The sequence below is a fragment of the Podarcis muralis genome, chromosome 16, assembly GCF_964188315.1.
Source record: "Podarcis muralis chromosome 16, rPodMur119.hap1.1, whole genome shotgun sequence".
NCBI lineage: Eukaryota > Metazoa > Chordata > Lepidosauria > Squamata > Lacertidae > Podarcis > Podarcis muralis.
The window spans coordinates 18,409,946-18,427,063 of record NC_135670.1 but is presented as its reverse complement, the minus strand read 5'-3'; the positions used below and the strand labels follow the sequence as shown (position 1 = coordinate 18,427,063).

The 17,118-nt window shown below is 43.5% G+C and overlaps 1 protein-coding gene across 1 annotated transcript in view; it reads right to left on the bottom strand.

Annotated features, from left to right (window-relative positions):
* The window catches only part of LOC114586810 (SLAM family member 5-like), a 43,863-nt gene extending 27,474 nt beyond the window's left edge, over positions 1 to 16,389 (bottom strand). The window contains exons 1-2 of the mRNA XM_077920136.1: positions 16,168 to 16,389; positions 12,806 to 13,153 (exon numbers count right to left, since the gene is read on the bottom strand). Coding sequence (XP_077776262.1) covers positions 12,806 to 13,153; positions 16,168 to 16,219 — 400 coding nt within the window. The 5' untranslated portion in view covers positions 16,220 to 16,389. The remainder of the gene's footprint in view (positions 1 to 12,805; positions 13,154 to 16,167) is intronic.
* Between the last annotated feature and the right edge of the window lie 729 nt (positions 16,390 to 17,118).

Here is a 17,118-nt window from a genome sequence, read left to right as displayed (position 1 = left end):
GTGTTCTCAACCACAGAAGCTGTGGGCGCTAATTCCTTGTTTTTGGATGAGTTAATTTTTGCATAGTGGGTGTTTTTTTAAAGAAGCAGTTATCTAGGGTTTCGGGAAAGAGTCTCCCACAACCCTCCCTAGAGATGCTGGGGACTGACCTTGAGCCTTTGCTTGCACTCTACCATTGATAATGTTGTTATAATTATTCCTACCTTATAGGGTTGTTGCAAGTTTTATTGAGATAACATGTAGAAAACTGTTTGAGTACTCAGTAGAGTGCTATATGGGAGTTAAGCATTTAGACAGCTGTTCTGGTGATAAGAGAAAGGATTCATTGTTTTATTGGATCAGATTGTATTGTGGGCACAGTTTGGAATCCACCCGTTCACCCTTTCAGTGGGTTCTTCTAGTGTTTTGACTTGCTTGGGTCTAAAACTTAACATCTCTTGGTCGGAGCGAAACAATACAAACTTAAAGCGTTCGCAGATGACCTAGTTTTGACATTACAGGAGCCAGAATCTAGTACGAAAAGAGTACTACAACTGATCCAGGATTTTGGTCGAGTGGCGGGATTTAAGCTAAATAAACAAAAAACTAAGGTTTTGGGGAAAAACCTGACAGATACTGAGTCGGAACGGTTTCAGAGAGAGACAGAATTAACTGTGGTTAAGAAAGTGAAATACCTAGGGGTAAACATAACAGCAAAAAATCTGAGTCTATTCAAAGATAACTATGAAAAATGTTGGTTGGAAATCAAGAGAGATTTGGATAGTTGGTCAAAATTAAAACTTTCATTGTTAGGCCGAATAGCTGCCATTAAGATGAATGTACTGCCAAAAATGTTATTTTTGTTTCAGACTTTACAGATTGTAGACAAAATGGAGTGCTTCAGGAAGTGGCAGAAAGATATTTCTAAATTTGTCTGGCAGGGCAAAAAGCCCAGAATTAAGTTTAAGATACTAACGGATGCGAAAGAAAGAGGGGGCTTTGCCCTGCCAGACTTAAAGTTGTACTACGAAGCCGCAGCTTTCTGCTGGCTAAAAGACTGGCTACTTCTTGAGGACACGGACGTATTGGACTTGGAAGGTTTTAACAATACATTTGGGTGGCATGCATACTTATGGTATGATAAGGTTAAGGCGAATAAGGCCTTTAAGAACCATATTGTCAGGAAAGCAGTGTTTAATGTCTGGATAAGATACAAAGACTTATTGGAGAATAAAACTCCGAGGTGGCTGTCACCCCTGGAGGCTAAGGCCCGAAAAAGAGTCAATATGGAGGCCAACTGGCCAAAGTATTGGGAAATATTAGAAAGAAATGGAGACAATTGGAAATTGCAGAGTTTAGAGAAAATGAAAGATAAAGTGCGAGACTGGTTACACTATGCTCAGATTAAAGAAGTGTTTAAGAATGATAAAAAGCTAGGATTCCAGGTGGAGAAATCGAAGTTAGAAACAGAACTGTTAGAACCTAAGACTAAAGTACTTTCAAAAATGTATAATTTGCTGCTGAAATGGAACATACAAGACGAAATGGTTAAATCGGTAATGATAAAGTGGGCACAGGATATTGGACATAATATTATGTTTGAGGATTGGGAAAGGTTGTGGACCACCGGGCTGAACTTCACTGCATGTAATGCTCTGAAGGAAAACGTAATGAAAATGATATATAGATGGTACATGACCCCAGCTAAATTGGCTAAAATATACCATTCGTCTGATAACAAATGTTGGAAATGTAAGGAAAATGAAGGAACATTCTTTCACCTCTGGTGGACTTGCCCTAGAGTGAGGACCTTCTGGGAGATGATATATAACGAGTTAAAAAAGGTGTTTAAGTATACCTTTACCAAGGAACCAGAGGCCTTCCTCCTGGGCATTGTCGGCCAGAATGTGTTAAAGAAGGATAGAACATTTTTCATGTATGCAACAACGGCAGCAAGGATATTGATCGCCAAGAATTGGAAGACTCAAGATCTACCCACACTGGAAGAATGGCAGATGCAGCTGATGGAATATATGCAACTAGCTGAGATGACTGGCAGAATCCGAGACCTGGGAGAAGAAAGAGTCGAGGAAGACTGGAAGAAGTTCAAGATCTATCTACAAAAGTATTGTAATTTGGCTGAATGTTGATAGGGATGTCAGAGCAGAAATAACTGTCTATCACTAAACTAGATACAAATCTAATTACATTTTAATGACTGAACTTAAGATTATGAACAAGATGATAATTTGCTTGGACATAATTTTATAACGATGTAAGTGAGTGCGGGAGGTGTGAGGGAGTCCAAAGTATTATTGAAAGGATGCTAAATAACCAATGTTTCTTTATTAAATATGCATTGTATTGGAAAATTTTAATAAAAACATTTATAAAAAAAAAAAAAACTTAACATCTCTTGAATTCACCAAGATAAAAGCTGACTCAAAAGCCATCTGAAAGAGCTCTCCTCAAGCATCAGGTCAATATAGAACACCCTGAATGTACATATGCCACAAAAATTGGAAGAAAAATCACTATGAAAGTTGAAATGAACTCTCCTAAGATTCCAACTCACTGCAAGCAGACAGAAAAGGTTTAAATAATTTTGTAAATGTTGTTAATAATTTGTTGCCAACACAAACGAGATGATGATTTTTATCATTCCTGCAATATAGTGCAGCAAGTACACAATGGTGACCCTTTGCTAGCACGATCCAAATAGCAATGCTTGGGTGAAATTGCAGAACCTTTCTGAGCATTTTGGTGCATGAAATGCCTTTACTGCTGATTCAGCTTAAACCAAATATACTGCCTGGACTTCCTTTCTTAGGGCAAAAAATTTATACTGCCCAGCCTTCAAGTCTCAAGAAATGGATACTCTACATATATGAAAGAGGCTATTCAGAAGTACCCCAAAAGTACAAGAAAAGACAACCTGATCACTTTTAACTAGTGAAGGCTTGCTATTTCTTCATCCACACACCCTAGTTCTCTACTTGTGCAATCGAACTCTCCAGTGGCACCTTGCCTGGACGTTTTCGGAGGCATTCACTCACGCACAGGAACCAAGGAAGGCCTGGGACAAGTTGCCCTAGCTGCAGGCATCTATTATTTCTTATGCTCAGCACAAAACTCCTCCTGCTGCAAACTCTGCTCCCTGAGCTTTGACACAGCCTCTTCAGCTACAAGAAGTTGGCCCTCAGTCGGTGCAGCGCAATCGCTTTGAGGGTTTCCCCCTCACAATTAAGCAGCATATAAATTTTATGGAGTGGGGGAACTAGTCTTTAAGGGACAGAGTATCACCATAAACTGCAGTTTCTCAAGCTGTATCTTCTTCAAATGTCTTCCTATTTTTAGCTTTGGAAATTACCATTGCCCCCAAAATATAGAACTGTAGCAACCATGTGACTAAGCCTAGCAATTTGGTTTTACTTTTAATATGTGTTTTTTTTTTGCAGCAGTTCCTATATTTTGGTAATCATTCTTTATGACAGGATATCCTTTTTTGGTAATCCTTAAAAATAATACAGGAGAATTATAAATTTAAAAAATGGTATCCAGTGGACTTTTTAAAGTCATTGTATTATTATTTATATATTGCTTATAGTATCTGTTGGCCCTAAGCAATGCTGAGTTACACTGATTTTTACCTAATGTAAGAGACAACAAAGTGGACCTTGAAACAGAAACATTTAAACCTAATTGAAGGACAAGCTGTAGCTCAAAACCCTGGGCAACCACCAAGCTCACCCACCTCTAAGACCGAGCCTAGACAGTTGACTTCTACATCATGGGGGGAAATGTCTGCGTCTCTTCAACACACTTGATATCTGTTACTGTACCAGGCAATGAAATGCTGGATTGTTTGACTGGTGGAAAGTACAGTATTGTTAAAGACAAAAGAACTGAAATATACTCTGAGCTTAGTACATAACAAGAACCAAGCACTTGGCTTCTGCAAGGCAAGTCCTGTCTCACAAGCCTATTCCATGCGACAGCCCTTCAGATGTTTGAAGATTCCTATCATATCGCCCCTCAGTCGTCTCTTCTCCAGACAAAATATACCCAGCTCCCTCAACCATTCCTCATAAGGCTTGGTTTCCAGACATGTTCCCTTGACCATTAGACATCTGTTGATGCAGCCTAGAATTGTATTAGCTTATTTTGCTGCTGCAGCGCACTGTTGACTCATGTTCAGCTTGTGGTCTCTTAAGACCCCCAAATCCTTTGCACATGTACTGCTGTTAAGCTAGGTGTTCCCCACCTTATATTTGTGCATCTGGTTCTTCCTGCCTAAGTGAAGAACCTTACATTTGTCCCTATTGAAATTCACGTTGTTAGTTCTGGCTTGGTCTTCTGCTGCCTTCTACTGCAGTGCTAACAACTGGTGAATTTGGGGCATGTGATAGGAGGGCTGCTAAGCCCATAACAAAGCCATGAAGAGAGAATGTGCCTTAAAGTTCACTCCCGGTCCCTCTGCAGCAAGCAAGATTGGAAGGCTGGCACACATGGATCGTAGCATAGCTAGGAAGCTATGCTGTTGTGAATTGTCTTATACGCCTTTGTATGAAAGAGCTGTTGTGCCTAGCCCTGACATTTACACACCCAAGCCCCATCCATCAAGCATGGTCTTCTTTTGAATCTGTACGGTAAAAAAAGAAAAATACAGGACTTACCCACGAATACGGAAAGGAACCACAGATGCAAAAATGTCTTGCTTATCATCTTTTCACCGTTAGCTCTGGTGTTGGTTTCCTGCTTCACAACTTAGTTGCCTACATGAGGAAGAAGGCGTGGCTGAGGACGTCAGTCTCTCAACAATTTTAGCTTTTTACAATTATTTTTAAGATAAATTATAATCCCCCCCATTCCTTATTAAAATTTTGGTCTTCCTGATTTCTAATTCTTCCGGTTATTTTAGCCATTTCAGCATAATCCATCAACATAATCTGCCATTCTTCTCTGGTAGGGACTTTATCTTCTTTCCATCTCTGGGCCAATAACATCCGCGCAGCTGTGGTCGCATACATAAATAGTATTTTCTGCTCCCTTGGAATTTCAGCACCTACAATTCCTAAAAGAAAGGCTTCGGGGGTTTTTTTATAGAAAAAGTTATTTTAAACATTTTTTTAAACGCATTATATATCATTTGCCAAAATTCTTTTACTACCATTTCCACCACATATGATAGAAGGTGCCTTATTTTCCTTACATTTCCAACATACATTTGACTCTGTTTCATACATTTTTGCTAATTTACTGGGAGCTAAATACCAAGGGTACATCATTTTCATATAAGTTTCTTTCAATGTGTAACATGCTGTGAATTTTAAATCTCCTGAGAGGGGTTGCCGTTTGTCTGGATTTCCCCAGGATTCCAATGACTGAATTGGGGGGAGGGGTGTGGATTTCAGAAAATTGGCAAAATGTCTGGGTTTTTGAAAATTTTCCCAAAGAAGCTCAGCAACCTTCTTTGAGCGATTTCCCCCCCCCCAAAGCTCAACAATCCCCCCTCTAAAGCCCAACAACTATCACTCACCAATATTCAAACTCCCTTTCAAAACTCCTACCCAATCATCACTCGCTTCCTACACCCCAAGCACACTCCCTCCCCCTCCCTACCTAACTTTCACCCAGATTCAACTAATGTGCTTACCTACCACATTTAACACAATCCCATACTAAAGGTAGGGACGCAGGTGGCGCTGTGGGTAAAACCTCAGCGCCTAGGGCTTGCCGATCGAAAGGTCGGCGGTTCGAATCCCCGCGGCGGGGTGCGCTCCCGCTGCTCGGTCCCAGCGCCTGCCAACCTAGCAGTTCGAAAGCACCCCCGGGTGAAAGTAGATAAATAGGGACCGCTTACTGGCGGGAAGGTAAACGGCGTTTCCGTGTGCTGCACTGGCTCACCAGATGCAGCTTTGTCACGCTGGCCACGTGACCCGGAAGTGTCTCCGGACAGCGCTGGCCCCCGGCCTCTTGAGTGAGATGGGCGCACAGCCCCAGAGTCTGTCAAGACTGGCCCGTACGGGCAGGGGTACCTTTACTTTACCTTTATACTAAAGGTACATGCTAAAGGTAAAGGTAAAGTGACGCTGACCATTAGGTCCAGTCATGACCGACTCTGGGGTTGTGGCGCTCATCTCGCTTTATTGGCTGAGGGAGCCGGCATTTGTCCGCAGACAGCTTCCGGGTCATGTGGCCAGCATGACTAAGCCGCTTCTGGCGAACCAGAGCAGCGCACGGAAACGCCGTTTACCTTCCCGCTGGAGCGGTACCTATTTATCTACTTGCACTTTGGCGTGCTTTAGAACTGCTAGGTTGGCAGGAGCAGGGACCGAACAACGGGAGCTCACCCCGTCACGGGGATTCGAACCACCGACCTTCTGATCGGCAAGTCCTAGGCTCTGTGGTTTAACCCACAGCGCCACCCGCGTCCCTTAATCCCATACTAGTTGACTGCAATTATTCTAATATTTACATGATAACATCTACATAAGCATAGGAACATCACACACTCCCCCCCCCCCAATTGCACAAATTTTGGGTCCTTAAAGCCCAGAGAATTCTGCTGAAAGTTACATCAATTCGCCACATAAATGGAGGCAGCAGGGTACCAAGGGCTCTGCTGCCCTCTCATTCCGGGGGTATTATGGAGGAATTGGTAAATGGAGTTTAAACTGCATCTTATTTCATAAGGGCAATGAGATCTTTAGCAAGAGCCTAGAATATATCCCATGGGCGCCCTCTGCTGCAGAAGTCCAAGTGGAGGACTAGCTGTTGCAAAATCAACAAGAAAGCCTGCTTTCATTTCCATAATGCAAAAAGGCTGAGGTTGTTGTTGTTGTTTTGGAGGGGGGAGGAAACTGCGTTTGTTGTGCAAACAGTCATTTTAATTGTATGAATCCCATCTGCCAAATGCTGGCCACTTGGAACTGGCGAAAGAAATCTAGCATGTGGCGAGCAAGTTTATTCATCAGTGACCAACAGGGTGGAAATGGGTGTGGGTGCATGTCACAAGCCTTAAAAGCATGTCTCTGTTTCCATGTTGGAGGCTGTGCACCCTGAGCAACGCTAGGGAAGAAAGCAGAAATGGGAAACTGCACCTGAGGGACCATTAAAGGGCTGTGTTCAGGTCTGAGAGACTGTGATTGATGTTCTGTGATATCTGCCATAGATGGGGAAGGGTTGAAGCTTGGTGGGAGAGCACCTGCTGTTACAAAGTGTGTGTCTAAACCCACATGCGTGTCCAGTGCTCAAATGTATTTGATGCATAACTCCAAGAGGACTAGAATCTTTTGCTGAAGTCCCTCCATGTGTCCATTATGAACACCTGTTTAGCAGTAACCTTATGCCCCAAGAAGCCCACACACCAAAGGAATAAAGAAAGGCTGATTTATTACTTGAAATGAAAGGGACAAGAGTATAGCGATGCTGCTTCCAGACAGCACAGTTGCAACATCAGCAGGCAGCAAATCACACAGCATGCTGTAATAATAAAATTTAAGGTCTTATATATATAATAAATGTTCATAAATGTACCAACCAAACACATACATAGATCAGCACAGGAAGACCAACCTGAAACCATTGTGACTCCCAAACTGACCAAATGTTTTCTCTGCAAGGAGGGAGGGGGTCAGGGAACCTTCCCATTGTCTCAGGAATTGGGAAATCACCATCTCAAAGGGTGACAGACTACCAGGAAAGGCAATCAGATAAGGCATTATCAGATAACCTGGCAGACAGGAAAAACAACACCACCTTTTCTGTGATGTATGTATGATGTATGGTGGTCTTGAGCTCCAGGGCAGGGAATTTAAAATGTCTATATAAGGCCTTGCACTCCATTGTTCGAGGTCCTCTTCCTTTCCTGCGTGTGAGGGGAGCACCCTGTTGCAACAGATCAATTTGCTTCTCAATATTCTCTAGTTATTTTCTCCTACCAATAGGGAACCCACGTAAGGACTCTATACAGGCTCTTGGATACCCCATAAGGGAAAAAGGGCATGTTTTTATTGTTTACAACAATACACACAATGATCTTGAGAGTAAAAAGGATCCCTAACTATCCCCAAAGCCTAGAGAGTGAGTGGAGCAATGTACCACAGACCCACACTAAAATAAAGCCAAGAAAGGGGTGATTTTGCAGGCTAATGGAACCAAAGTCAGGCATCAGAAATCTGTGCCTCCTCTTCTTTTAAGACCCTAAACCATCAGAAATCTCTTAGCCGTTCTTTTGGTCTGTGTCCAGTAAAGTATGGGGCTGATCCTTGAAAGCATAGAGTGAAAAGGGGGTTCCCTGAGTTTGAAGTTGAAAGGACACGGCCATACTGAGAAATGACTAACTGGTTGTCTGTATGTTTCCTGAATCGTGAGTTTACCTTTTGAGCAAGATTTTATTTTCTGTGCAGAACTTCATTCTTTCCTACAATAGGAGATAATTTATCTTTGCTGGTAACACAGGATTAAGGTGCTCATCCTTACATTAAGTATTAGGAGGTCAGGAAGTTTTATCAATGCCTCCCAGGACACATTTAAGATAAAGACTTGTACCAGCATCAATATAGTTCATCGAGGGGTACATTTTATATCAAGTTATGGCAACTTCACTGATGCCATGATCCACAGCAATAACCCATCAAAAACAACTGAGATTAGTACGCACCATTACATCCAATTAATTTGGAACGCTTTTGAAGTTGGCCAACGGGCTTTTTAATTGATTGATCGAACTGATTACTTGGCTAAATGTTGTGTTCTGGAAAGAAACAAGGCACAAGTGAGTCGTGCTCAGCTGTCAGGAGGAGAGATTCCCTCAGAGGCCATTGCTTTTCTTCTAGAAAAAAAAGGTGCCCCAAATCTGTACCCTTCAGTATCCCCCTCAGAGGCCCAATGAGAACATGTGTTCCTTGCAAGGGGGTGGGGGGAGCAATGGAGTGAGCAGAGAACCAACTCTTGCATTTTATTTTCTCCTCACAAGAACCCTGTGGGGTAGGTTAGCTGAGAGATCATGACTGATCCAATGCCACCTGGTGTACTGAACCATGTTTCAGATCCAGTCCTCCCACACAAAACCATGGACTCAAGCTATACAGCTGCAAACAAACGTGTGTGTTTAAGTGCAATATACAATGTGACACTAGACGGCGATGGTGAGCCTTATGGAAAATTTAATGTTTGTGGGGGGTTTTTAAAAGCATTTTCAGAACGTTTTTCATATGTGTGTAGATTCCACCCATGGCTGACAAAGTTAAAAGGAGCCCAAGCGAATTGAACTCCAGTCGCTCCAGGAAAGCCGTGACTGAGTTATAAATTTGGTGTGTGTGTACATTCTTTGGCCAGCAGAGTGACACCTGTGGAGAGGAGCCAGTGTGGACTGGGCTGAGCTGGGGTCCCCCCTTTGCATACCTCCCTCCATCTGTTCCTGCTCACCTTGGGCCTGGGCTGCTGCTGCCGCCATACAGGGAGCGCAGCATGCCAAAGAAGGAGCTCCCCATGCGGCCATGTAGCGCAGGGGCCAGACTCTGCTTGGTCCAGACTGGAGAATGAACCCAGTCTTGGTTCTGGGGAACCTGCAGCCTTACAGATTATGGATGGGAGGAGACATTTTGTTCTTTTCTTATTTTAGGTAAACCTGCCTAATCCTCGCCTGTTTCAAGGGGTATTTTTGAAGTGGTTCGTGCAGTTCGGTGAAATCTCCTACCTCTTTGCTTCTTCCACCACATGAGAACGCCAGCACAGGCGCTGATGGCAACTTTTTCCACTGCGAGAATGGCAGCCAGCAGGGTTAAAGACATATTTTCGTAGCAAGCTTCATTTCCTTAAAAGATGCACATACAAAACAACAATATATGTTAGTTTCCAGGCCCTAATGCCACATAGAACCATAGAAATGTAGACTTGGCAGGGATCCCAAGGGTCATCCAGTCCCACCCCCTGCAATGCAGGAATCACAAGTAAAGAATCCATGACAGATGGCCATCCAATTTCTGCTTAAAAACCTCCAAGGAAGGAGAGTCCATCACCCTCTGAAGGAGTCCATTCCAATGTTGAACAGCTCTTACTGTCAGAAAGTTATTAACGTTTGGTTGCATTCTCCTTTCTTGCAATTGGAATCCATTGGTTCAAGTCCTACCCTCCAGTGCAGGAGAAAACAGGCTTGCCCTTCGGATATTTGAAGATGGCTATCATATCATCCCTCAGTCTTCTCTTCCCCAGCCTAAACATACCCAACTCTCTCAACTGTTCCTCATCAGGCTTGGTTTCCAGACTCTTTATCATCTTGGTCACCCTCCTCTGAAGACATTCTAGCTTGTCAGTATTCTTCTCAAATTGTGGTGCCTAGAACTGGACACAGGACTCCCATGGGGTCTGACCAATGGCTCGTCCATACGTTCCAGGGGAAAACCTGCTCTTTACTGCTGAATTGGAACAAATGTCAACCAGGTTTCCCACAGATGGATGTTTGCTCTGATTCAGCTGTAAAGTGTGGGTTTTCCCAGGGAAAGTGGTAGAGCAAATGGAAAACCACTCAGCCTCCTACCTAGAAAGCATGGGACAAGGGGGAAACTGCTCAGACCTGTGCTTTCTAGACACAGGACAAGCAAAGTATAGATGAGCCGCCAAGGCAGAATACAATGGTATTATTACTTCCCTTGATCTGAACATTATACTTCTGTTGATGCAACCTAGAATTGCATTACAGTATTGTTGTTGTGGTTGTTGTTTCCTACTGCATCACACAGTTGACTCATCACACAGTTGACTCATGTTAAGTTTATGCTCTGCAAGACCCCTAGTCCTGTTCACATGTGCTGCTGTCTTCCATCCTATGTTTGTGCATCTGATTATTAGAACCTTGCTTTTGTTGAAGTACATTTTGTTTGTTTTGGTCCAGTTCTCCATCATCTTGTGCTACAAATGCCCAGTGAAATGTAAAGAATCACACATGGGGAAAATATCAATATTGTTTGGGTCAGAGGGATATCCTTTGTCCTATCTTGATTAAGAAGAAACAAAGCAAATTATTCAAAGACTTTTTCCAGGTCCTGTCCTCCTAGTCAGGTTGCCTTCAAACAGGATTGTAAGACTAGCTTGGACCCATGACTCTGCCTAGAAATGAGTGGCGGAGCACTGTCTTCCTAAGTAGCTTTTAATGAGAGAAAAATCTTACCACTGCCAGTTTCTTGTAAGGATATTACAAATGTTTTCATTCCACAAAACCAGCAGAGGTGCTTTTCTACCTTTTCCCAGGTCCTCTGTTCTCCTCACAGCCACTTAACTTCATCCACAAACAGGATTGCAAAATAGAGGCTCATCCACACTTTTGCTTCTCCTGCTTTCCTCCAAGAAAACCCACTCTTTACAGCTGAATTGGAGGAAACGTCAACCAGGTTTTCTGCAGATGGACATTTGCTCTGATTCAGCAGCAAAGAGTGGTATTTTCTCGGGAAAGTGGCAAGACAAGTGGAAGACCTGCGTCTCGAAAGTAGGGGACAAGTGGAAGTATGAATGAGCCCAAGCTTAGATGCAGGCATTACTCTGCCAAGAGAAAAATGAAAAGCAAATCTTACCACTGCAAATTTTCAGGAAAGACACTGTCTTGGATGCTGTGCTAACAGGGTTCTCTACATTGCAAGTGAAGTTCAAATCATTGCCTTCTAAATTGTGCCTGGTGACAAGAGATCTCCCAGTGGATTCACTCATGCTGGCTGGGGCCCAGCTGAACGTGGCATCATCTTCCCAGCTGCCTGCAGAGCAGTTCAGCTGCAGAGTTCCATTCCCACCACGATAATCTTTTCGGTCACAGACAATCTCCAGGTCAGCCTCCAATAAACGCTCTGAACAGGAAGGGAGAGAGACATGGTATACAAAAGGGCAATAATCAGCAGAAAGGCAAATGAGGAAGTTGCAAATAAATGGAAAGGGAAGAAAAAACAGCAGCAAAAGCATAAGAAAAGTTTTTTATTTAGAACGGAGATAAGAAACAAAATATGAGAGATTATTTCCTTCCCTACAGACTCCCTTGAAGATCAGTAGAGACTCTATATGTACTTCCATTTCCCTCAAACATTGTGTGTGTGTGTGTGTGTGTGTGTGTGTGTGTGTGTGTGTGTGTGGCCGGCCCAGGATGGGGCATTCTTTGAACTGGACCCTGAGCTATGGAATTCTCTCCCTACCTGGCACCTTCATTATATAGTTTTTCTATCATATGCTCAACACACACCTCTTTACCTTGGCCTCTGACACCTCATATGTATTTCGGGCCCATCCTACATTTAAATTGTTTTACTTGATTTTAAAACCTTGTAATCTGTCCTGGGCCTTATGGTAAAGGGCAGGAAATAAATACAATATAATATGCCTGGCAGAGTGGGAATTCTATGCCAAAATATCCCACACTGTGGTGTTCATCCCTTGTTGTGGGAAGAGGTGAAAGTGGTGTGATGGAGCCATTCTAGCTCTTGTGGGGGGCACCATCACCTCAAAAACCTGTTAGGCTACAGCTGATAATGAGACATAATCATGAGTTAATATGAGACCTTACTAATGGGGATGGGCCCTGGTGGGGTTTTTTGTGGGGGGTCTGGATAGACTAGAGTTCCATATTGTGTTGTATGAAGGACCATTTTAATTCTCCTTGCAGGCCTCATCAGTGCAGAAGGGCCCTGGTGTGGATGGAGGCCCAGAATTATTTTCACAGGGTCAGGGACTGAAGGAGAGATGCTCTATGATCATTTGTGACTCTACATGAAAGCCAGTTCAAGGCTTAAGATGCTTCGATCAGAGCCCCATCCTGGGTGCCTGAAATGTTTAGAATACTTACTATACACCCTCAGGGAAAAGATCTCCCTTATTGTTTCTTTGTCTTCAGCTATCCAGATCTGTGCTTTGTATGTGCCAGAATCCTCTTGACTTAGATTATTGATTTGTAACCTCTTGCAGTCCTTAGAGACACTCAGCCGCCCTCTATATGCTCGAATTTGGTCAATGAGATCACATTTCTCTTCTGGATTCTTTTGTGGAATCGCTACCACAAAAATTTCAAGATCCTGCTTTTCCTTAGTTCTAAGCCAGGAAATCTTTTTGAATTGTTCTGAAGTGTTCAGCAGGAAAGTTGCAGATTGTCCAACAATTCCTTTCATTTTCTCAGTATTTTTTTCACCATAGGAACCTGTATAGTCAAGAAAATGAAGGAAGAAACGGTCAAGAAACGTAGGAATCTGCCTTATGTCAAGTCACATTGTTCACATTGAACCAGGGGTCAAACCGTGAAGATGTTGCAGTGTCACCTATCCTCTAAGGGCAGGTGCACACCATCAATTTTAAAGCACATCCAACATACCTCTAAAGCACATGGCTTCTCCCCAAAGAATTCTTGAGGCTGTAGAATGTTAAAGGTGCTAGGAGTTATAGTTCTGTGAGAGGAAACTACAGTTCCCAAGATTCTTTGGGAGAAGCCATGTACTTTAAATGGATGGTGTGGAGCTGCCCAAAGTCTTCTAAAAGCAATTCTAGTTTTCCAGGGCTGGGTTCTGAAGAGAATAACAAAATGGTGCCCCCGCCCTGTTCCATGGACTGGTGACTGGTGCTCCCAGAGCAAAGCTGGAGGGTGTTTGTGACCCCTCTTGGTTTGTGTTTGTGCCATCAGTAGTGGAGCCAGAGGAGAGCCTGCAGCTTCTCCTTCCCTCAAGTGCCCCCTCCAGTATGTGACCTCTCTGAAGCTGGACTTGGGCCAGACTAAAATTCCTGGCCCTACTTGAAGCAAAAAATGGCCGTTCACAGCAATGCAGCCAGAGTATTTGGGGGCGTGTGCTAGGAGGGCAGTTAAGCCTATAACCAAGCCAGACCCTTTATGAAGGAAGTCTTGCTCTCCTCCACTATTCACGGCACAAAGAAGAATTAACAAGGACACATTTCCTCTCTCTCTCTCTCCCAAAAAAGCCAATCATACAGGTCGGCCAAAGCAGTTTCTGCGCCAAAACTGGGGCTAAACCCCAACTGAAATGGATCTCAAAAATAAGTTTCCTCCAAGAGTGCCTGGATCTGGTCCACAACCCCCTGCTCAAGAACCTTGGCCAAGAAGGGAGATTGTTGACAGGCCGGTAATTACTTAAGATTTTTCGAATCCAGAAATGGTTTCTTGAGGAGTGTTTTTAACCACTGCCTCTTTCCATACCCTCCAACATTTCTCTCATGAAAATAGAGATGTCCCATTCCATAATGATAATTTTACTATTTATACCCTACACATCTTATTGGCACTCTGGGCAGCTTCCAATAAATATAAAAACACAATAAAACATTAAACATTAAAAAAAGACACCTTCCCTATTCAGGATTGCCTTCAGACGGCCCTGGGGTTGGATAACTCCATAACCTTCAACATTTATCAAATGAAAATAGGGATATCCTAAGTAAAAGCAGAGCATTTTGGGGTCAAATCAGAAACCGGGATGGCTCTAAATCAGGGATGTCCCTGGAAAACAGGGACACTTGGAGAGTCTGGCATTCTCGCAGGCAGTGACTAACCCCTCTCGCAAAAAAGCATTAACCTTAGCCCAGCCAGCTGCCTCCTCCCTGCTTGTTTTTATCAGATGCACACACAATTAATTAATGATTGCTCTATCTATATACACACACAAATCAATTAATTAATCACCCCGCTTCCTCCCCGAGGAGGTGAGGCTGGCACAACAATACACAGGTCTGAAAAACATTTAAAAGCAATCTAATCTCTTTACACAGCGGACTCATTTCAAGGTTGCCGGGAACGGTGTGTCTCAGTGATGAGTGCCTAGAGGAACAGGAAGGTTTTCTGATTCTGCCTGGTTATTCCATAATAGTGAAGGACTGGCACATTTCAGCAAGGAGGGCAGCTGCTACCAAGAAGACCCCGTTCACTGGGAAGCACCAAACAGGCAGCACTCAGTAGCACCACCACCAACAACAACAGGGCCTCCCCTTGCCAGTTGCACAACCCAATATAACCATAGTTACACATGGCCCTGTGAGGGTGGAATGTGTGTGTGGCAAGATCTGCAACTTCCTTCCCAGAATTGTAAAGTAGGAAGTAGGAAGGAAGTAGGAAGTGTATGTGAACCCGGTCTTTGGGTGTTTGATTTTCGTTGCTGTGTATACTGTGTATATACGGACAATGACAATAAAATTTATCTATCTATCTATCTATCTATCTATCTATCTATCTATCTATCCCAAGAGTCGTCCACTCCAACCTCCTGCACATATTCATTAAACTTAAGTCCTTCAGACTTTTAATGGAGAAAGCCCTGGGTTTTGGATAATTCTGGCTTAAATGAGGACCATGTCTCTCTCTTTTTAGTGTAATTTTTATTATGTTTTCTATTTTAAAATTTAAAATATTCATTAAACAACCTTAAAAGGTCAGTGACTTTCCTTCTTCTCTTTCCATGGCTCAATTCACATATCGTAAATCCCTGCATATTTTACATAAACTAAACCATTCACTATTCCATTAATCATCAAAACATCATCATTATTATTATTTTATTTATTTATACCTCGCCCATCAGGCTGGGTTTCCCCAGCCACTCTGGGTGGCTCCCAACAGAATTAAAAGCACAGTAGAACTTCAAACATTAAAAACTTCTCCATACATGGCTGACTTCAGATGTCTTCTAAAAGGCAGATAGTTGTTTATTTCCTTGACATCTGATGGGAGGGTGTTCCACAGGGTGGGCACCACTACCGAGAAGGCCCTCTGTTTACACAGTTGAATTTATCTTAATGCTGCCAACTAATGAGGACCACGTCTTCCACATGATAGGTGACAAATGAGGATAGCCTGAAAACATTTTTGCTGTTGGGAATCACCTTAAACTTATTTGCATACCAGGAATGCCTCCTTCATGGTCTCACAGCTGACACCCCACCTACCCACCTTTGGGGCCATCACCAAACAGTGGAGGCTCACTCTTCATGCGTGGAGCGAAGGGGACTGTACCCCAGAAACCTGCCACAATAAACTAGGGGTGGGGTCTTTAAGGTGCCACCACCAAACACTTTGTAATTTTGGAGCTAGGATTTGTGATAGAGGAAATGTTTTAAAGGAGTTGAGGAAGGACCTTCAAGTAACCAAGACCCTATCTATCGAGCATGTTCTTCCTTTTCAGATGGGGGAGGGGGGAGTTTGCATCCAGAACTTACCAGCTGGTAGCGCAAGTAGCCCCAGAATGAAAAATGCCTTGCATAGTATCATTTCGGCTTTGCTCTGCTGTTTCTTTACTGCCTGTTTCCTGCCATCAAGGCTCCGTGTAAGTCATATGAAACCGAAAGTGTGTGCGTGTTCTCTAAAAATCACCACCTCGACCAGAGACAAAAATAAGCTGCCTTATATGGAACCAGAACATTGCTCTGATAGTCTTCACCAGGGGAAACAAAACTCTGGACTATGGGCCCACACTAGGCCCCACCCCAATGTCCCCTTTTGGCCCATGAGGCTTGCCTATCTCCTGATGTCTGGTGAGGTCAGGTGTAAGACAGGTAAAAGCCATGGCATCAAATACAATAGGAAGAAAGAATTAGAACCTTTGGCATGAATTGGGCACCTTTTGAAATTGGCAGCCTGGGTGGCGACAGAAGAAGGCACGAAATTCAAAAAGTGCTGAATTCAAGCCAAGGTTGCAAAGGCAAAATTAGGAGCACACTTTGAGGGCCCTCCTTTCTCTTCCTTTGCAGCAGCAGCAGGGCTTTAAATCACCTGATGTCAGATGATTGACAGGTAGGTGGCCAACCCACCTATCAAAATGGCCTGCAGAGGGGTGGCCTTTAGTTCCCGACCTCTGAAACGACATGGGCTGGCGAGGGCTCTCCAGGGTTTCAGACAAAGGACTCTCCCAGCCCCATCTGGAGATGCTGGGGATTGAACCAGGGACCTTCTGATGTTTTATCTGTGGGTCAAAAGGTCATGTTGGAGATGGCAGGATCATTATATTAGAGCAGTGGTTGCCAAACTGGACTCCGCAGAAGAAGAGTTTGGATTTGATATCCCGCTTTATCACTCCCCTTCAGGAGTCTCAAAGTGGCTAACATTCTCCTTTCCCTTCCTCCCCCTCAACAAACACTCTGTGAGATGAGTGGGGCTGAGAGACTTCAGAG